Source organism: Xiphophorus hellerii, chromosome 21 (genome assembly GCF_003331165.1).
Source record: "Xiphophorus hellerii strain 12219 chromosome 21, Xiphophorus_hellerii-4.1, whole genome shotgun sequence".
Classification (NCBI taxonomy): Eukaryota; Metazoa; Chordata; class Actinopteri; order Cyprinodontiformes; family Poeciliidae; genus Xiphophorus; species Xiphophorus hellerii.
Genome location: NC_045692.1, coordinates 8326324 through 8349048, shown reverse-complemented (window position 1 = coordinate 8349048; position 22725 = coordinate 8326324). Strand labels below are relative to the sequence as shown.

The following is a 22725-nucleotide window of genomic DNA, read 5'->3' as shown; positions in this document are numbered from 1 at the left end:
TAGTTTTTTATAAAGTTTGAGTTGCAGCTCTTTCTTACCGTACAGGTCGTGATCGGTGTGGAAACCACTTCTCTAATTGTTGCCTTGTGACTGGTTTCATACAATGTCATAACCTGTCGTTCAGACCCGCCGTCTCCAAGATTTTGCAATTAAATAAATGCTTACTTGAGGATTTTCTCTTCTCTCCAGACTGTGTGAACAAGCTCTTGAGCTGCCACACACCGAGTAGACGTGTTCAGCTCTCTGCTAAATCTCAGGCTCATGAATCTCTCTGTACCGTCACCAAATGTCATCCTTTTCCACTAATGATGTCAGTCCTGTCTGTTTCCCCAGAGCAGATCTCATTTCTAACCTCCCCTGCTGTTCTGCTGAGCAGTAACACAGAGATCCTGCTGCTCCGTCGCTGTCGTGGGTTCATCACTTCACACAGCTCACTTGTATTTATCAAAAGGAGAAACCACTGCATTTTATCATGGCACAGAGTTTGTATTATAATGGCAAAATGGTATGAGTCAGACCATTTCATAATATGGAAGTGGCTCAACTTCATTTAGGCGAATCCGATGAAGGATTGTTCTGTTGTCAAGTTCTACTGTGTCACGGCTTGTTGGGGCCCTTCATGGGTCTGAAGTGAAATTCACATGTGCTTTACTTGTTCTGACCAATAAAACAAGTAAAGTACAGTACATATTTAGAGCATGTTTTTAAATAAATTAATAAAAAAAATAATTATTTTAATTAATTATTAAAGATGATTTATTTTTAATTACATGATTTTTAATTGAAAACATTTTAAATACATTTTTAAATAAATTGTTTTTTTTTATATTAAAAAAATCAATTTTTGTTAATACTGGATTCTCTTGTTAAGCATGGACAACTTTTTAAATGGGTTTGTTAATTTGTCAATCCCTCCAGTTTTCACAGAAATTCAACACATCCCCACATTTTTTTCTTTTTGGCGCTAATTTTGAGTGTAATGGTCAAAAAGAAAAAGCTTAAGTAACCGCTAGCTCCAATCTGCAGATAGCAGTCACTTAAACTCAATGTTTGCGACCAGATATTTTTTTTTCTTTACATAAAACAACATAGAAAATTGAGATATTTTATGCTTCTGAAGATGATTAGACTGGTTCAATTTAAATACTTTCTTGATTGCCCATAGGAACATAGTAACCAGTGTTGGGTATAGTTAGTACCATGTTGGTTCAATCATTTGAAAATGGGATTTTGTTTTCAGTCAGCTAATCCTTTTATGATGTTTTATATTTTATCTGAGTTAAAAAATACAATGTGGAGGCAAAATCTTGTATTTCTCAGATTTAAAGCCACTGACATTTGCATTGTGGCACAATAGGCGCAATAATACCATTACTGCCTTCACGCAGGAGGTTTTTGCATATTTTAGGCAACCAAACCATGCTCAAATAGATACAGTATAATGATCCTGGAGACAGTGGGCTGGTCCTTATCTTGTGTGAACAACGATTTAAATAGAGCATATACAGTCAACTATTTTTCTACAGTGATAAGTATACAAAGACGTTTAAATAACTTGCATTTGTTGTGAAAGTGAGGTTTAATCTAAACCTACAACAACAACAACAACAAAAGAGAGCTTGATCTTTTTCCTACAATATTTTTAGCTTACTTGTTGCAGATTAAAACTTTCTGAAAGCCCAGCCTGCTGTAGAATATTTGGTAAAGGAATGTAGGTGATCTTTGGCTTTTCCAGACTGAAGCTTTTGTGTTTGTATTGGACGGTTAAAACAGGAAGTTAACCGGCGGGGTACGACTGCCCGAGGTTCACTGCCACTGGGAATAAAATGCAAGCGGGGACCCGTGGGAACGGAGCGGCCGAGGGCCAAGATTTGAAGTCGGCAAAGGAAGTTTTCAAAGACGGCTATTATTAGAGTGCACAGCACATCACTGCGATATTTGATTTCGCGTATCGATCGGTAAATACAAAGAAGTTCTTTTCTTTGAGCCCTGACAGCTGAGAGGTTCACGAGAAAGGGCTTTCTCCTTTTCTCTGTAGATCTTCACGATTCTCTCATCCCTTTTTGAGGAGGACAGGAAGAGTTTAATCTCTTAAAGAGGACAGGGATATGGATTGGACGTAGTCACCTCTCATAAGCCTGGATGTTTTTGTGCAGCTGTAACGTTGGGAGCGGTAGGGCTGTCATCCTCAGAAACCTTTTCATCTAAAAGTGGTTTTCAATCTTGGTTTTGGAGAGTCTTTTGCCCTGGACACCGCTGTTATCAATTTTTCTCCTCTGACATACACACAATCCTAAGTTTAATAGATTTGGAAAAAGATTCAGCTATACAAATCTGCATTTTGACCACATTGCCTAAAGATATATAATCTTTATAATATGTATATATTTGTTGTTGTAGAGTTGTAGACATCATTAGTAATTCTCTACTTTTTGCTGTTTTTTTTGTAAAATGTAGGTTTTTGTCTTTGTGTTATTGTATGCAGATTTATTTATTGTTTTGCACTTGTCTTTTTCATCTTTTCTGCCAGGTGAGCATGTCTAAGAAGATTTTTACCTTCGCAAAATGCAGAGTTTTCGTCTAATTGGGAAGCAATAACATAGAGAGATTTGCCTCTCAAACTGGACTGCCAAGCAAATAGCATCTCTGTGTGCCAACACTGGTTGCTGAATTTCAATTTAGCAAAATGAAAAAAAACCAAATCATACTTTTGATTAAAGTCACTTCTAGGGCAAAGATCTTCTGAGTCTCAAAACACCAATACAGTTTTGTGAACTCCATCCTGTTGCTTGTCTTAGTAAAAATGTTGATCTCACACAACATTAGAGCGACAATTCTTCATATCCTGAGGATGGCAGGTGCTCTGGGAACAGTGGCTCCCATTATGAGGATAACATTCACCGGAACATGAGGAAACATTTAACTTTCTCTACTCGCGTATAATCCTGTCACGCTATTGTTTCTCTGTCTTTCGTTTCAATGGCACAAAATGACACAGAACCATAGGAAGTAATGCTCTGGGTCAGAATTACGCATTTAACGCTGCAGCGCACACAGTTTTATCAACAGGCAAGCCAGGCGGACACTCATGAAATTGAATTCCCAGGCTGCCAGGTAATCATTATTTTGGCGTATCCTCAGAGCCATTTGATTTGTGAATGAAGCTAAGAGGGAGCAGAGTGTAAGAAATAAATTGCAAAGTGCAAAACTGCTACTGGGTAGAGTTTCATATTTGCAGATTGAGTTCAGTTGAACAATTGAAGTTGAATGAAAACAGAGGTAGCGTCGCATATTGCCTCTACAGTAAATGTGATGTGTTCAGCAGAGGTGTAATTTGTCAGTCATCCAGGATGTGGTAATTGTAAGTGCTCAGATAGGAAAAAAAAAAAAAAAGAAACTTGTCCCATTTTCTTGCTTCTTGAATAAATTGTTTTCCATTTCAGGCTTACAATATTAAACCCGTTGTCGTTTTATCTTTTATCTCGCCACTCAAGCTAGCAAATCTAAAAGCACATTAAACTTGGAACTGAATTGGAAGAAATAAAGCCAGTTGAACATAAAGTCCTGGCATGTGCATAAAACATAATTTATGACGCTCCCCCATTATGTATGATGCATGTTTATTGGACTGAACGGTGTAAATATCAGCAATAACCTGACATGTCTAGGCTGAAAGTTCAGCACTCTTGACATATTATTTGTATGTGAGTCACATAATTTCATGTAATACTTGTTTTGTTTTTTAAATTTCATTTTATGTGCTGAATGTATTTTATATTTAGGTCATATTTAAATTACAAGTTATTTCACACTTGTGTTATAAATGTTATATAACTAATGGATATAGTTACATTTACCAATATCTAAGAGTTTCAATCAGAAAAGCTTCTGAACAACAACAACAAAAAATTCCCTTGAGGAATAAAGAAAGTTTATTTTGATTCTTTGCTCAATAATAATTAGATGAATTATTGAGATTAGGTTGGGGCCACTTCAAGCATTTGCCACGTCGAGGTGAGATAAATTACATGAATGAAGATAAAGCTTGTGTGTGGGGAATTAAGTGATGTTAATATTTGGTCATTGCTGCAGTTTTTGAGATGCAGTGGTGGTAAAAAGACGTTTAAATCGCACCGTTCACGCAACAATGGTTTTTGTACCTGCAATAAATCTACAGCTGTCTGGATTAGCTAGAGAGCAAACTGCACATATCACACTATCAGAAGCCTAGAGGATGATCCTGGAGCATTTTCATTTGAATTCAAAAGTCTTTGCATGTTTAAATTTGACGGCAGATGGGCGTATAATTTTAGGACGACATGAATCACTATTCCACCTGTTTGTTCTGAGTTTGTCCCGCTTGGATCGATGCGCACTGAGCATGCTTGTGAGGGCTACGCGGGCAACTCGGATCATGTCATGAGATATTGGAATATCAAACAACCACTGCTGAACTTCTCTCCTTGTATTTCTTCTCTGGAGGAGCAAAGGAACGAAAATACTATATTGTTACTTGTGCTTAAATGACGTGTCAGGGGACGTCTCAGTCTTGACCCATGGAAGTCATTTGTCTGTGTTTTGTAATGCATTTATGTTGCTGATATTTGGTTTCATCAATAACTCCTCGCTGCTCTAGCCGGCATGCACCACTCTGATCATCTCGTCTTTGGATCTTGCCTTGGTAGCGAACCAGCCTCGGTTTGAGAGCGCTGGCGGATTTAAAACGTGTCAAAATGCTTAGAGAAAATCCTTCTGCTTAGATTCTCCAGACACGTACGATAAGATATTCTTCCTCCGTTCCATTGAGTTATTGCTTTGGAACGAGTGCAGAGCAGAAGACAGAAAATCGGATCAAAACACAAACACTGCACCTAAAAACATCCTTGCATGGTCAGATAAAGGTCTCTAAATTTAGCGCAGCCTCTTTGTCGGCGTCCTGCTGGGTGCCTTCCAACAGGAGCCGCCTCTTTGAAAGTTTCACAAAAAAGGGGAGATTTACCTTCAGGTGCTGAGTATTATTTAGCTTTGACCAGAGCTGTGGTTTGTAAAAGTTTGGATGGGAGAACTTTAAGTGATAAAAAAAAAAGAAAAAAAAAGACACAAACATGGAGAACGGAATTACAAGCGTGGAAATGGATGCATAAATACTGAAGAGGGACACTAATTACCACTAATGTTCAGTTTACAAAGCGCAGAGGAATTGTTCACAAACCCATCTAGGTAGTTTGCCTCCAACGAGCAACAAGTTGACCTTCACAGCTTCCACTGAAGACATGCTTGTTAATGATTAATGACAAGACGCATCTCCTCTGCCATGCACTCGCCTTGCTCCCCGTGGGGTATTGTGTTTGAACACACTAACAAGGGCTCAACTTCAACTAAAAATATAGTTTTTAGTTCTGATACTGATACTGATCAGTATCAGTATCTGATACTGATCTGCAGTATCAGAGCGATACTGCAGATACAAGAAAATAGAAAACTCATTTTGTTTTTACGTTGAGTAAAGATTGGTAGATACATCTTTGTATCCGATATACATATTGAACCCTTTGGAATTTCTTCAAAAGTAACCATAACTGCAACAGGGATTGTTTAAAAGTGAATTGATTGAAAAAGAAAGCAATTGTGGTCTCATTTAAATGATTCATAGCCGATTGGGGAACAAAAAGGGCTTTCAACCAGATGATGTTGTTGTTGTTGCTAATCACAGAAAAAAAACAGTCAAAGTATAAGAAAACGGAACAATGAGCAACCAAACCACCGTTAGCAACAATAAGCAACAGACATTATTCAACAATAGACTTAAATTTATACTGTAGTGCATCTCCAAAGCTGGTAAGGAACAAAAGGTAGATTTAAAAAAAAAAAAAGCAGTTTAGTGTTGGAAATGATTCTGGACCTTTTTTCAAAAATAAAAGCCAAAAAGGAAAAGGCGTCTTAAAACACATCCTATTTAAAATGCATTTGTCATCAATCTTGCTAAAACAAAATGTCCAGGCAGTGCTGGAGCAAACATTTCGAGAAATATTTGCATTTAAAGCAAGTTGGAAGGTACAGACCTGTCCTTTTAATCTGTTGGAAGAATGCTGAACGTATCCACAAAGCTTATCGTGAGTAAATGACAGTGTCATCTGCATATAACTAAAACGCTGTGTTTAAATGTTCTCTCGTGACTTATCTACTCATAAAGAAAATAATAATGTGAAGACTTGAATCTTGTAGGAATTCCCTATTGACCTGAAGTAGGTTTAAAGTTAAGCTATCTATGCACATAAACACACCGTAACAATCTACAACTTGTGTTTTTGTGTCAGTAGATCACAGAGGAAGGCAAAATGCAAAGTACTCTTTTCATTATGGAACATTTTACTGCGACTGTGAGCCGCTCTAATGAGAAACAAGTCCTGAAGGCAGCACTTTAACAGCATAAAAGCTAACTAGCTTAATTGAAAGAATCAGCGTACTGCCTCAGTGCTTCACAATGTGTGACCTTTGCATAGTTGAAATTACACTCAGACTGAGTCCTTTAATTGTTGACATTTAACCAAACAAGCTAAGTTTTCTGCTGCTAAAAGCACCAAGTAGGCATTAATATTCAGCTGGGAAATGAGCCACAGGTTCGTCAAAAACAAACCTGACAAATGCTTGAATAAAGGTTAAGTGCACAACAAAAGTATTTTTTAAGTGTTGGAGGTGGAAGAGCTCAGAGGTTTTCTGAATAAATCCAAATGAGAACCTGACAGTGTTTTCTATTGCTTTATCCTTCTTACAGTTAATACTTGGATGATCAGCGGGACATCAGGTGAGCACATCCATCCATCAATCCAATCACGCACCCAGCCACCCATCGATCAGCGCTTCACCTTGTTCTTATTTCTTGACAGCCTCTGACACTTTCAACTTAGAGCCCACCATTACCTGGCAGAGGAGGCTCTGCAACGAGTCCCGTCTCCGGTGGGAGGTGGAGGTCTGCGGAGAAGACTTCAAGCGGGACATGGCTCACGTAGACCCGCAGCAATGGTGCAACCTCACACACTTCATGAGGTAAAACAGGATTTGAAGATAGATTGTAGGACGTTCATGTCATCATCTGACACTATAATAAGTGAAAGTGTGGCTCAAAGCAATCAGTAATTGCTAAGTAATTCGCACCTCACAGTTGATGGATTAAGTAAGGAAGGGGAATGGACTAAAAATTCTGCTACCATAAACACTTTGTTTTCTGAGCCATTTTACCCAGAAGGAGGAGATACGCAGCTGACATTAGGTAATCTCTTTATCATTAAGGGGTTCCTTCTTTTTAGGTATGAATTACAGCAATGAGTACAGCCTCTGGACCAGAAACATGAAAACATGAAGGACATTCGGCCCTCAGAACCAGGATCAAGAACCTCTGGTGTAAAGCTTCAATTTGCCATCATTGTTTTGCCCTGGTCTCACATTGTGCTCTGTTGCCATCTCATTATGAAGTAAACAAGGCACAGTAACCTTCCACGTGATGTAAAAGGACAGAAAAAAACATCAGTTCTTCGTAGTAGCTCACCAATTCCTCTTTAATGCTAACACAGCTGCTGTAGGTCCTCTCAGATTTAGCGTGAACACTCTGGCAGGTCTTTAGCCCCCTACACTGGGTGTCATGAAGTGGTGCGGGTGAGGTGGTGAGGCAGACGCTGTAGACCCAGATGAGATGAATAAGGGATGTTTAATGATAAATAAGTCCGGGAACAAGCAGCAGGCACAAGGAAACACAGAACGACGAAGAAGCTAACATTGACGAGGACCCGACGAGGAACAAGGAACACAGGTGGAGTTAAATACACGGGAGGGTAATCACAGAACGAGACACACCTGGGAACAATCAAGGGGAGGACAGGACAACGAAGAGACTCAAGGACACAAAAAACTCTAACTAAACACGGAAAAACACAGATCCTGACAGTACCCCCCCCTCAAGGGCGGCTACCAGACGCCCAAAAAAAAAAAACCACAACAAGGGTGGGCGGAGGGGCGCCGGATGGGGGGCCAGAGTCCAGAAAAAACAAAAACACAACAAGGGTGGGCGGAGGGGCGCTGGACGGGGGGCCAGAGTCCAGAAGAACAAAAAACTACCCACCATCGTGGGCGGAAACACAAGAAGGGCCAAGAGTCCATAAACAAACAAAAAACTACCCACAGGGTGGGCGGAGGCAAAGGAGGCAGGAACCACGGAGGTGGTCCGGCGGTCGTCCGCGGCGGCGGGAACCACGGAGGCGGTCCGGCGGCCGTCCGCGGCGCTGGAGGCGGGAACCACGGAGGCGGTCCGGCGGCCGTCCGCGGCGCTGGAGGCGGGAACCACGGAGGCGGTCCGGCGGCCGTCCGCGGCGCTGGAGGCGGGAACCACGGAGACGGGAACCACGGAGGCAGTCCGGCGGCCGTCCGCGGCGCTGGAGGCGGGAACCACGGAGGCGGTCCGGCGGCCGTCCGCGGCGCTGGAGGCGGGAACCACGGAGGCGGTCCGGCGGCCGTCCGCGGCGCTGGAGGCGGGAACCACGGAGGCGGTCCGGCGGCCGTCCGCGGCGCTGGAGGCGGGAACCACGGAGGCCGTCCGGCGGCCGTCCGCGGCGCTGGAGGTGGCGATGAGTCCCGGGGGCCGCCCACAGACGGCGACGACGAGCCCCCCGAGGCAGGGTCTCGGGTGGGACGCAGGGAGTCTCGGTCTCGGGTGGAACACTGGGGGTCTCGGTCTCGGGTGGAACGCAGGGAGTCTCGGTCTCGGGTGGAACGCAGGGAGTCTCGGTCTCGGGTGGAACGCAGGGAGTCTCGGTCTCGGGTGGAACGCAGGGAGTCTCGGTCTCGGGTGGAACGCAGGGAGTCTCGGTCTCGGGTGGAACGCAGGGAGTCTCGGTCTCGGGTGGAACGCAGGAGGTCAGGGTCTCAGGAGGAACGCAGGAGGTCAGGGTCTCAGGAGGAACGCAGAAGGTCAGGGTCTCAGGAGGAACGCAGAAGGTCAGGGTCTCAGGAGGAACGCAGAAGGTCAGGGTCTCAGGAGGAACGCAGAAGGTCAGGGTCTCAGGAGGAACGCTGGAGGTCAGGGTCTCAGGAGGAACGCAGGGAGTCTGAGTCGGAACGCAGGGAGTCTCGGAAGGAACGCAGGGAGTCTCGGAAGGAACGCAGGGAGTCTCGGTAGGAACGCAGGGAGTCTCGGTAGGAACGCAGGGAGTCTCAGTCTCGGGTGCGCCGGCTGGAACGCCGGCTGATTCGGCCTCGGGTGCGCCGGCTGGAACGCCGGCTGATTCGGCCTCGGGTGCGCCGGCTGGAACGCCGGCTGATTCGGCCTCGGGTGCGCCGGCTGGAACGCCGGCTGATTCGGCCTCGGGTGCGCCGGCTGGAACGCCGGCTGATTCGGCCTCGGGTGCGCCGGCTGGAACGCCGGCTGATTCGGCCTCGGGTGCGCCGGCTGGAACGCCGGCTGATTCGGCCTCGGGTGCGCCGGCTGGAACGCCGGCAGAAACGGCCTCGGGTGCGCCGGCTGGAACGCCGGCAGAAACGGCCTCGGGTGCGCCGGCTGGAACGCCGGCAGAAACGGCCTCGGGTGCGCCGGCTGGAACGCCGGCAGAAACGGCCTCGGATGCGCCGGCTGGAACGCCGGCAGAAACGGCCTCGGGTGCGCCGGCTGGAACGCCGGCAGGAGGTGCTGGTCCCGGAACTGGAGCGGGATCTGGGCTGGTGGAGAAACTTTGCGGCTTGGGAGGCAGAGGTTCGCCAGCCATGACGGCTAGAGCCGCCATACGCTCCCACTCTGCCTCCCTCTGCAACTCCACCAACCCCGGGTGCGGAAAGCGAGGAACCCAATAGTCCAGCAACAAGCCCAAACGGATGGCGAAACCGAGGCGTCGGATGGCAGCGTACGGCTTGGCCATCGCCTCCTTATATTCCCCGATGGTATCCGTTAGCTCCTTTAACTCTTCTGGGTCCATGATGTAAAACGAGCCTCACCGTTCAGTTTGGTCGGGTCCTACTGTCATGAAGTGGTGCGGGTGAGGTGGTGAGGCAGACGCTGTAGACCCAGATGAGATGAATAAGGGATGTTTAATGATAAATAAGTCCGGGAACAAGCAGCAGGCACAAGGAAACACAGAACGACGAAGAAGCTAACATTGACGAGGACCCGACGAGGAACAAGGAACACAGGTGGAGTTAAATACACGGGAGGGTAATCACAGAACGAGACACACCTGGGAACAATCAAGGGGAGGACAGGACAACGAAGAGACTCAAGGACACAAAAAACTCTAACTAAACACGGAAAAACACAGATCCTGACACTGGGTAGCAATACAGTTAAACCAGCATGATGCAGCACTAAGGTTTTCTCTGTGCTGAAGTAGCTCTACTTTGGAATAACTTCTCATTGGCCCATATACTCACATTCACCTTTTTTTGTTGCTGTTTTTTCATGTTTTCTTGCATGCAGGCACTTGATGGTGGTCTCAGTTTATTTATGCACCAATACAAATATCTGTACTACACAATTATCTTTTCGTATTTAATCTGCACTGCGTGTCATGCTGGATTACTTTGTTCCTCTGGATTCTCTGTTTGCAAACTTAAAATGTGGCCGTATTTAAGGCCGTACATCTTGCACTTTTTAAAGAGTTAATAACATGGGTCATGCAAAGTTAGTCTTTGCTGAACTAAACATAACATCTGGGTTGAGTATATCAACCCAGAAGACACTTGTTGTTTACTGTAGATGTAAAGGAAAAACTCCGGATTTTGAGTTATCATTTGCATCTGTTTGTGCATGATGCCTGAATAATAACGTTTTTGGCTAACTACACTGATGTTTGTTAATGTTGAAGCACTTTTTTCCTACTGTTAAAAAAAGATAATTTAGCATTGATTTAGTTTTACTTGGGAATACCTAATGCTTTAAAGCTTAAAGCTTAAAATAGATTGTACAAATGTGGTTTTATTTCTTAAGGAAAACCTAAGCCTTGCATTTAAAGTTTATGCCAAGAGGAGAAAGGGTTTCCTCACTGCTTTTGACAGAATACATCAAAAGGTTTTGGATAGACTTTCTTCTGGAAATTGTGGGACATCATTCAAGGGTTCCCAACTACTGCTCTATTCTTGGCATCATTTTTAAACTACAACCTCAACGTAGACACACATAACGCCATACAACAGACAAATTAAGGGTAAGACTCATGAGCAACATCAGACTATGCTATAGTTTTGAATATATTTAGGTTTGCTGTTCCTCCAAGTCTGTGGTCATGATCTTCAACATGTCTAAGGTTGCCAGACGCAGCCTTGGACATGCGGTGAAGATCTCTGTCTCCTGGGAGAAGCTGATATTCCCTCACATTGAAAGAAGACAGCTGAGGTTGTTCAGGCTTCTGATCGGGATGCCTTCTAGGCCTCCAAGGCAAACGTGCCTGGAAAATCTCCCTTTGGATGTTTTCCAGGCACGTCCCACTAGAAGGACTCCAAAAACATGCTGGATGGACTGTATACCCCTTCTGGTCTGATAACTCCTTGGAATTTGAGCTGAATGAGCTGGAGAACATCGTTTGGGAGAGAGAGATGTCTGCGTTTCCGACTGGGCCCATGTGATAATAGCATTCAGATCTGCTTAGTGAAAGAGCATGGCCTGCATCCACAGTCAGCAGCTCAAGGAACCTGATCAAGCCTGCTCCGATCTCCAAGAAGTTAGAATAGACTAAAGTCAGTAATCGGAACGGTTGGAGTCGTTGAACAAATCTGGATAAACCTGCCCACTGAAAGTAAAGGCTTTACTAAATCTTTGCTCGGACCGCATCCAGAATCTTTGATGGAGCTATTCCATCTCAGCAGTCGCTTGTCAAGAGAGACAAAGTAAAAAATTATTCCAACCAGATTATGCTCTTATCCATCATTCTAGTTTCTTAAGGACAAGGTATATAACCCCAAGAGAACAATGGATTTGTGAATCGATGTTTATGAACAGGTAAATACGTCAGGCTCTTTGAGCGCTCTGCATGCCCAAAAAGTCTTTTTGAATTTTGCTTCTTTTTCAAACTTTTCAACACGCGATCCTCCTACTACCCTCCTTTTCTTGCATTTTGAATCTTTTCAAGTTGCTTAGCTTTTTATGCTAATAAAACCGTTTGGGACATATCTTCTGGAAGAATTTATCATTGCAGTTTATTTTGTGACTAGCAATTGTCCCTCTGTCATTTTACCTGCTCTGGATGTTTAAGAGGTCACTTTCAGAGGTCACTTTACCATATGCTAATGCAGACATTGAGGGAGAAAGCCAACGTCTTCTACATGTTAGTTCCCTTTAAAAGCCTCATGCATTATGCATAGTCATGCACTCATTTCCTCACAGGTAGCAGACAATTAAATTAAGACAGACATAATCACTTGAGTTTCAATTGCTTTACAAAGCATTTATTGTTGTCTAACCTAATTTCTTATATTCCTGGAATAAATTAGATAGAGTTACATATTTCGGCCTCTTTTGTGTTCCTGAAAAGATGTCAGTGCAACACTGTCCGTGTGACTGGATTCCTAAAATTTAATCTTATGTCTTATTATCCCAAATTAAGTTCTTGTATTTGTCTTTTTCTAATGACAAATACAACAATGACCATATCACCTCCTTCCGTGTGTTTGCTGTGTCAGATTGTGACAAACGGCTTTCTCATCATGCAACCCATCATTTCGGGCGTAAGGTCGTGTTTTGTAAGTTTGCAGTTGTGCTATTCCATTTCCGGATGGTGGAGTAAACCATGCTCTGTTAGTTGTTGGACTCGGGGATGTTGTTTTATAACCTCATACTTCTTTGAACTTCTCCACAGCTTCCTTCCTGACTTGCCTGTTGTGTTCCTCGTACTTACTGGGTTTTTTCCACAGAACAACTGGGTTTATACTGTGGTTAAATTGGACACATGTGGACTCTATTTAGTAATTAGGTGACTTGTTGGATACAAATTCACATCACAGTGCTCGGTACCATTTGCAAAAACACTTGAAAGTTTTTATTTTTTCCCTTCTCCCACTTTACAATTATGCACTACTTGGGGTAAGTAATAGTTGTAGAATTCTGTGGTTGCAAATCAAATGTGAAAATGTTTAAAATGCATAAATAGTTTCACGAGGCACTGTACGCGGGAGCAAATACTTCTTCACAGCACTTTACTATCATTCCTCTTTCGAGAACTTAGTCACATCCCTCAAGTAGCTGACATTCCTGCATTGTGGCATTTTCTGAGAAATTTTGACCAATCAGGAGACTAACCACTCTGGACTTCCTGCAGCTGGTAACACGTGTGTGTGTGTGCGTGTGTGTGAACAGTGGGAGGTATGTTTCCCAAAACTGGATCTGTTTTTCATGATCCGTGGCCACCTATTTGCATCTATTTTTATCCAGCTTTTAAACTTAATTCCTCCCTTTCACCTCTTGGCTCTCATACTTTTGTCTAAACTCCAAACTCAGAGCCAGAAGCTAAGCCGGTGTGCTACGAGACCGGGTTTATTGCACAATAGCACATGCACTGAAGTCTAAATGATCGTCTCCATTTGTGGGGAGTAAATTCTCAAAAAACCCCCCAAAAAATTCCCCACATTCCCCCGTGGGATTGTTCAATATTTTGCAATTGATTTTAGGAACTAATGTTTTATTTAAATTTGTGGAAGAGTAAAACATAAGTCAGAGGTAGGTATCCTCAGACCGAGGCCTCTAGTTGTGTAAGCAAAATATACTGAAAATGAGGCTGAATGATAGGTACTGTATGTGATATCTTTGGTAATAATTAAGCTATAATTAAGCATGTTTATTATGTGTAAACAGATGTTCCATATGACACTTGACAAAATTACTGATTGGGCTTTTGTCAGCATGAAGTTCTCATGGTATGATAACTTTGAGTAGAAATCACACAATTTTATGATCAAACCAGAATCTATAATAATGTAACCTACTGATTTTCACAGTAGAAATAAGATTTTTTTGACTGTTAGTTTGATCCTGGAGCAAAAGTTTAAAAAAAAAGTTACATTTTGTTGTGGTTTTTTAAGTAAAAGTACAGAACAAGTTAACCTATACCTTATTATTCTGCTTTCTATTAACGTAATGTTGAATGGGACACTGCTGCAAATTAGCTTGCGCTTTAAGCACTTTGATGCAAACATGGGACTGCTGTTCTGTTCAGTTTGTCTATGTTGATATGTGTCTGTCCCTATGAAAATAAAATAAAATTAAATCAATAAGCCAAATTAAGCTAGCTGGTGTTGGTTATTAAAGGTGAATATGAAATTGCATTACTTTAATTAAACTGATGAGTAGCACTTCTTTAATCTTCATGGTTTTCAAAACAGATGCGTTTGTCTGTATTGTGTGTGTCCACCAGAAGGTTCTGACATTTATATTTGAAAAAGATTTTCGGTATGATTAAAAATGATCAAACGTTGTTTGGTTATTGTTTAAATTCAATATCAAGGTAACAGTGAATTGTGCAAGACACGAAGCTGTGAAAGAAACTGTGAAAATAAACATTCTGTCATCAAAAGTATTGGGTCGAATGCCGTTAGACATGCATGAATTTAAGTGACATCCCAATCATCATCGATGGCAAATGCTCAGTATATTCATGATATCAACTTTTCCCTTTGCAGCTAATAATGTTTCAAGCCTTCCAGGAAAGCTTTCTCTAATGTTTAGTAGTGTGCTTATGGGAAGTGTTGACCACTTTTCCAGAAGTGGATTTGTGAGGTCAGACACTGATGTTGGATGAGAAGTACTAGCTCACTGTCTCCAGGACAAAAGTTCAGGATTTTCCATATCAAACTCTTTTATTCGTCTTTTTCTTATTGATCGCCAAGCTTTTCTTGCAACTTGGAAGCATGAAAAATGTCCAAGATGTTCTGTTAGACTGAAACATTAAAGCTCAAACTTTACTCTTGACTGTGAGTTAGGCGTTGTTCTTGCAATTTCTGGACAAAGAGGCATGTTCCATCACTTTAAAGGACACATCTTCACGTCATCACTGTTATGCATTTCCTGCATATTCGTTTCTGGACTGTTAGTGGAAACCAGAGAAAACCAGCCGAACCAGCTGGGATTTGAACCCATGACTCATGACTTTTGCTCCCACTTTATTGACATGCATGTGCCTGCTTTGCCAGGACTTTTACATTTTTAGCCCCGTAGGAGTTAAAAGGAAGGGAGCAGTGGAAGGAGAAGATGGAGGCAGAGAGTGATGTGGAGGGATGGGGCTTGGAGAGCGGAGGGTGTCATGGCTAAACAAGCTCTGACCCTGTTTTACAGAGCGGCAATCACTGATAACTAAAGGCTGATTCTGTTGTTTAAAATCGGGGCACTGAACCTACGCCACCGGATAGACCACTGGCAAAGTGTGCACGGTTGTTTTTGCTTCATTCATTTTCTTCATACTGATTTCGCTTCCACCTCTCAGCGGTGGAAGCATGAGCCTTAATGATGAGCACGTAGCTCGACTCTTCAACACAGATGAACTGTTGGCAGTCCAGGGGGGAACCGACACTGCTCCGAAGTCAATACAACTTTTTAAAGTTGTTGTTGGGTCAAAAAAAACAGAGCGCGTATCTGAACAACAAATTGATAATCCTGCTTTGTTTGCACTTGTATAAGCTAAAAAAAAAAAAAAGAACCAGATATTTTTGAGTAATCTGAAATAATACATTCATATGACACAACCATAGAAGAGAAGACTGTGACTATAATATCTTTACTTCTTCTGAAATAAACACACTAACCTCTTATTTTAGGTGCGCCTTGCTAGTTCGGAGTAGTTTAAAGTCGCATTGATCCTCTGAATTGCTCTTTCAGATCCTCAACGTGAACTTTAGCAAGTTTTCTTCAGGCCTAAATGCATTTAATTGATCCTCTCCGATCGGCTGACTCACTATTTAGATTAACGTACAATTGAACTAGTATGCCTTTTAAAATGTTGGGTCCTATTTTTAAATAATATGAAGCAGAAAATGGACTATTGATTTGAACTTTCAACACAACAAATAGAGCAGAAACCCCTCTGTGCCTCGGCCTCAAGGACTATCATTATTCAAAGGTAAGTCATTTCTTCCTCTAGCATTTTTTTTTCTCGGTTCCCCCGGAGGGAAACTGTACACTGAAGAGCTTTGAAAGATGTAACCTCACTACAAAAAATGTAGCCTGTTCTCAGCAAGACACAAGGGAGACACAGGATTTTACGGTTTGTTTCTAGTAAGTGTTATTAGTCCGAAGCGTACTTTGGACTACCGGAAAGAAAATCTTAGTTGTCCTAACAACCAAATTGGAAAACAGACCTTTGCTGTGAGCCTTTGGAGCAACGGTTGCCTTCGTGAATTAGGACCACAACACGGCATTTGAAATCTGCCAGAACGTGAATGGTCTCTGCAGAGTTTCTATAAGCGTGGCCTGTGCCCACTGGTGTAGATTTGTCAACACTGACTTAGGAAAACAGCTCGTCTTCATGCCGACCGAACCGCGTCTCTACAGGGCTGGCGGCGAGCCAGGCATTTTATTGTGTTGCATTTGGCACAACAACTGGTGTCCACATGTCATCCTGCACGCAACAATTAGGTTCCCTGCACTTAAGACTCGTCTCACACTGTACTCCTCACGGAAACGCGCTCCCAGCTGGGGGAGAAGCATGCACAGCTGTAGATCGTGCATATAGGCCGGTTGCTGGGAGACGGAAGGAAATTGTTTTCCATGCTGCTGTCTAAGCGCAAAATATATTTGTCAAGCTGGAGTCTGGAAAAAAAAAAGTGCGAGGAGCAGCTCATAAGGAATATAATATCATTTTTGAAATACAATTAAGCAGCGTGACTAAAGAATAATCTAATTTAGGACTCTGAGCCTCGGAGTGTGTGATCAGCTCAGGATAGTCAGACGAGAAGACACAGCGTCGTCCCACTTTTGTATGTAAATGTGCAGGGAAATGGAGGAAAGCGTTGCTCGCAGTAAACCTGTGTGGGACAGTTGATGAAAAATACCAAAGCGGTGAAGCTGAAACTGATTGTGAGGAGTCAGAAACCACTCAAAGGTCGTGAAGAAACATCCCTGGGCAGAAGTTACATATATAGTTTAGCACTGATGACATGTAAACAATCATGGAGGTCTTGCAGAGTTTAGGGGCATCTTTAGCATTTCATAAATTATTGATTTATTTGAAACCACTAAGGACTTGTATGATCCCAAACCTCTATGTTGTTTGCCAACTTGGTCAATCCCCATATGTTTTTATGTTTTTTTAGCTTAATTACTTTTTTACCCATTTATATCAAAGTATAAATATGAATACAAGCGAGTACAGCATACAAACACATTTGATTTTGTATCCTGGTGTACATCTAACCTGCATAGCCTGTGTAAATCAGTTGTTTTCTCCTCCCAGCTGACTATTGCATGGCATTCTGAATGTGTTGCATAATAATACATTTGGGGAATAACTTTTAAAGTCAGTGGATCCCGACTGTGTGGCATGCTGCTGCAATTTGATCTGCATCTGAAACCTCGATGTGTTTTTCTGTCTTGTCTTTTTCAGCTTCATCTGCCAGTCAAACACACACCGAGTCTCTAAGCGTGTGACCAGTGGTACACATGGCATCAGTTAATGTAATTAAACCGGCTGAACATGACAGATTAGGCATCTAAATCTAAATCTAAATAGCCACTTCCATCTCCAGAATGGCAGCTTCTAGTTTTACTACTGATGACTTCATGCAAACATAAACTTGTTATATTACGTCAAAGGGATTAAGGCTTATCTGATACAGTTGAAACAGTGGCCGCAGTTTGACGTTGGAGCCTAATTTATAGGTCATGTAGAGGACAGCAGTCTAAATGTATTAGTTCATATGATTACTCCTTGGCTTCAGGGTTATGGCTCATGTTTTCTATTAGTGTTGTTATTTACAAACCGGGAGAGCGCCTATAAAATGAGAGGCAGCTTTACGTAACGGTCCAGATGTTACCTGTGTAAGTCAGGCATGGATTCAACATGTTTTATTCAACAGTGCAGTCCCTTTGTGGGATTCTGTGGGGCTTTTTTTTTTTTTTTTTGCCTCTGAGACGCCACGCCGGCGACCCTCACCACCTGACACACTCTGCTCTGGGGGCTTAAAGGGGCATAAAGGGCTTACTCAGGACTAAAAACAACTCGCAACCCAAAAAGGAATAGCACTACTTTATTTCTGAGAGTGAAAAGATAAATAAATTTGTTGATAATATTTAACATACCTTTTCAATTGTTGCTCACGTAGCTGCAGATGGGTCGTCTGCATTGCCGTCAGTAAGGCTGAGTCTATGTTGAAGCTGAAATGTTGCACGTGTTCGAGAGGAGAAGAGTCGATAACAAAGACGTGACGTGAACAGCAGCTGAAGCGATTTACACTGCTGGGAACTCGTCAGTAAGGAGAGTAGTCATTGGGTGTCACAAAATGACATCATTTCCTGGTAGAGAGAAAAAAAGAAATGTGTTTTAACACCTTAACAATTCCTATGAAATAGATGAATGCCGAGACTTTTAAAAAAAAAGTTGAACAGAGTGTCAATCAACATAACTGTAATGCATGACTTTCTGTTTTTTTTTTAATATATATAAATGTGAACATTAAGCACTTATATAGAGTCACATATTCTTCATATTAATATTTATAAGTCAGGAAATGGCTCAACCTCAACCCGTATCTACAGTGGGAGCAATAATTAAAAATAAAAAGTATAAGACAACTGGAACTGTGACAGACGGGGTGGAATGACGTTCCAAGTTTATCTTTCCTCCACACACAGGGAGAAGGATATTAAAGGAGGTCAGGATAAATAATGAAAATAAATAAATAAATAACAAAAAAAAAAAAATTCCACAAGATCTCTTTTAATTTAACATCTTTACTGGGGCTGTCTGCTGCATATTAATAAGACAATGTTTAAAATAAAGGCCAACATGTTTTACTACATGTATATAGTTTTCACATTTTTATAGAAGCTGTTGCAAGTTGGTTAAAATAATGTGCTTTTTTTCCCCCACAGTACAACAATGAGTCAATTTGCATTACATGGTATATTTTACTTGTTTTTTGCATTACTATTCTTTGTGGAGCTTCTTCTCAACATTATTAATTCACGCTTCTTTGACTGTCGTTGCAGATTAATTTGTGCTAAGCTTATCTGGATGGTCCGACCAGAGATTAATATATTTTTTGTGTGCTTCAGGTTATTATTTGGTATAACAACTTTCACCGTATGAATGTAAATACTAAAACAACAAACTGCTTGATCTGCCAAGAGTTTCCATAAATATTTAATATTTGTATCTTTGGCAGGGATTTTTGCTTTCTAATTCTGCCTTTAGCTTGCCAGTTCAGTTATTCACTCATACAGTGAATGGTGCATAAAAGGATGGATAACCTTCACAAACAAGAAGTGGGAAAAAAAAACGTGAGCTGCATATATACAGTATATGTCCAGCCTCCTTTACTCTGATACCACCAAATACAAGAGAGCAGCTGGTGTCAAACAAAACACGATAATGCCACTATCACGAATCTGAAAATGCAAAAATGGTTAAAATAATGTCACTCGTATCACTGTTCCAAACTGTTCCTTTTTCATCTTTGCTATGACTCCTTTATGTGACGGCTCACGGATGTCAGAGTTTTATAAATGTCTCAGAACCTCTGGCTTTGAGCTGATCCAAGTGATGGAGACCAGGCGTTTTATCCCGAGGTCCTAAACTGCAGCTCTGAGGCTGCTGCTTCGGTCTTTAACGGAGAAAACATCAGCTCCTTGATGCTCTGAGAAGAAAAAAGCTGGAATTCGGGGATAAAGAATTCAAACCGGAGAAGAAGAAGAAGAAGAAGAAGAAGGATTGGGTCTGGCTGGGTGTAATTTATCAAAGTTGAGCTCTGAGCTTGACAGGCTTCAGGGCACCTCTGATTAACACCGCAGAAAAGAAGGCTAGTGGTGCAAAAAAAAAGAGAAAGGGAGTAAATACCAACATATCCCTGGTCACAAAGATGGATTACTTACTAAATCCCAGAGGCTGAGGTTAGTTCTAGCTAAACAAAAGTGAGATTTAAAGGCCAGTTTGACAATTTTAAGCCTGCATAAACTCACCCTTATTCTGCAACTGTGTGTTTTTTGAGAGGCTTTGCTTTAATCGTCTTTTTTTTCTCGCCGTCTCCACAGCGAGTATCACCTCTTCACGCTCTGCACAGAGACGAAGGCCCACAACGTCGACTGCTACTGGCCCAACCCGCTGGTAGAGAGCTACATCATCCGCATACACAAGCACCTTTTCTCCAACTGCACCATAGAGGAGGTGATATGGATGGACCCGCCGGACGACACGCTCACCGTCCTCATCCTCATACCGGTTTTCCTCACCTTGGCCATGATTGCTCTGGTGGTCTGGTGCAGCAAAAGGAGCGATCTCCTGGCATAGGACATGAGAACACACGATGGAGAGGAAAAACTCAAACTAAGGACCAAATCTCTTCAATTTGTAAAATATATTTTTGGGCGGTATTAAATGGTCCATTAATAGCACAGTAAACTAACTTAATCTCTTGTTACCAGGGGTGATGAAAAGCTTGTATGTATTAAATTGTAGATCTTGTCCCCTCTGAGGCATTGTACTGTGTACCAATGGCTCGTGTGTTCCTCTGTAAAGTTGCTCGCTCTTTTGTTCAAGTGAAAGGAGTGGAGAGTATATTCCAAATTAATCCCTAATCTGGTTTTTCAATACAAAAGCATTTCATTCATAAGAAATTTGACATTAAGTGTTCATCTATTTTTACTAGTCCTTGTTCAACATAAATGCATATTTTCTGTTAATGTATGTTCAAGTTCATTCGGTGGAGTTATTTTTCCAGCGTTGACTTCAGTGTTCTGAAAAGACAAAGGTGTTAAACCAGATTGTGTGAAATTGGGATGAGAGACAAGAATTTGAATTTCTAACCTATATAGAAATTTAGCATGTGTCCAATGTGAAAATACTGATTTAAGTCAATTGAGACTTGGACGTGCCAATCGACTTGACTTCGGTTGAAAGTGGCGATTTGAATTGGGGCAAAAAAAATATTTAGACTTCAATTGGACTTTCCATCAAAGACTTGAGATCTGACTTGGATTTGGAGCAAAAGCCTCAGACTTGTCCCTAAAATAGTTCACTTGGTCTTAGGACAAAAGATTTGAGAACTGAAATGAATTTGACTCGAAAAATGTTATTTTTAGAGTAATAATCTTCAGGCTCATCTCTAGAAGACTTGAGCCTTGACTTGGATTTGGAAGAAATATGACTTGTAGACGCCTGTGGAAGAAATCAGAGCACATGCATTTTTACACATTTGACGTTCACTCGCCGTTGTTACTTGTTGAACTTTTCTACAAATTAAACCGCACTTCAAATTTGATCAAGATTAGACGAAAAATATTTTTGACTCCATGCATTTGGTATCTCCTCACTAATGCTTAACAAGATTGAATAAAACAAACAATCTTGTCTGAAGGAGTAGTAAAACGACGTTGTCTTAAAGTCACTACTGTGCTCACTTAAAGTGAACAAACAAGATCAGATTTAAGCTTTAGAGATAATTTTTTTTTTCCTTTTATTTCTTTCATTTCTTTTTTTTTTTTTTTTTTTACCATATGTGACTATTAAGCTAGCTGTTTCTGTGTGTCTTCTGTCTTTATGCTAACCCAACCAGTTTCCTTGAGGCTTTCGACATTGGGACTTTAAATAATCGAACTCCTCTGAGGTGACGTGGGTTGTCTTGATCGACCCTCACAGGGTTGATTTGCCCAGGAAGGCAATTCAGTTCTACATTCTTGAAATCTCTTGGATGCAGACTTTTGACCCCGGAGATTCCTGCCGGAGCACTGCATCGCCGCTGAACGCCAAAGCATCCACCGCGCCAGCGACCGACCTCTCCACCGATGGGAAATCTTAGTCGCAGAGGACGCTGTATTTAAATATTCTATCGTCGCACTGTATGACGCGACGATAGATGCCTGGAAGGAAGCCGAAGTTGGGATTTATACTGTTTCAAGGAATGTGATATTTAGCCTTGCTAAATGACTGAATGGATCTTCACCACTGGAAAGAGTAAATGTCACAAAGACAAGGGAAACACTTCGATTTATATGTTTTGAGACTTGAATTTTCAGTTGGACTGATCCCCAAAAAGTCTGTTTTTGTATCAGTATAACTTATAAGATCTTGCCGTTGAAATACTAGTACTGACAAAGATGAGTTATCAATAGAGGCCAAAATCTGTCTGTGCTGTCTACTGTATCTTTATTGCTTTTCCACTGTTACTCAGACAAGAGATGCACACTGTCGGTTTAGCACAAGGACAGCCAACTATTCATTTGACTCCCTGAGCTTTTTCAGACCCAAATAACTCTTAAATGAAGTCATCCATGACTCTTGCGCCATCATTTTTGGAAATCTTGGTAGTTCAAGTGTTATGAAAAACATCCAGAGTAGAGTGCTTTGATTTAATGTCCAAAATGAACTTTAAAAAAAAAATCCTATCCATTCTACTACAAAGCCAAGCTAACCATGTTCCAGTAGGATTAGCTCATTGCTAGCTTAGATTAGCAAAAGATAAATCACACTGAATTTGGTCTCACAAACTAAACAGTTTGAGCAAAGGTATGTTTTTAGCTGCAGATTTTAATGAATCATAAATCGTCCGTAAGTC

At 41.8% G+C, this 22725-nt stretch overlaps 1 protein-coding gene across 1 annotated transcript in view; it reads left to right on the top strand.

Annotated features, from left to right (window-relative positions):
• Window positions 1–21527, top strand: part of LOC116711568 (receptor activity-modifying protein 3) — a 40695-nt gene extending 19168 nt beyond the window's left edge. Inside the window, exons 2-4 of the mRNA XM_032550906.1 lie at window positions 6776–6805; window positions 6888–7047; window positions 20207–21527. Coding sequence (XP_032406797.1) covers window positions 6776–6805; window positions 6888–7047; window positions 20207–20462 — 446 coding nt within the window. The 3' untranslated portion in view covers window positions 20463–21527. The remainder of the gene's footprint in view (window positions 1–6775; window positions 6806–6887; window positions 7048–20206) is intronic.
• The last annotated feature ends 1198 nt before the right edge of the window (window positions 21528–22725 follow it).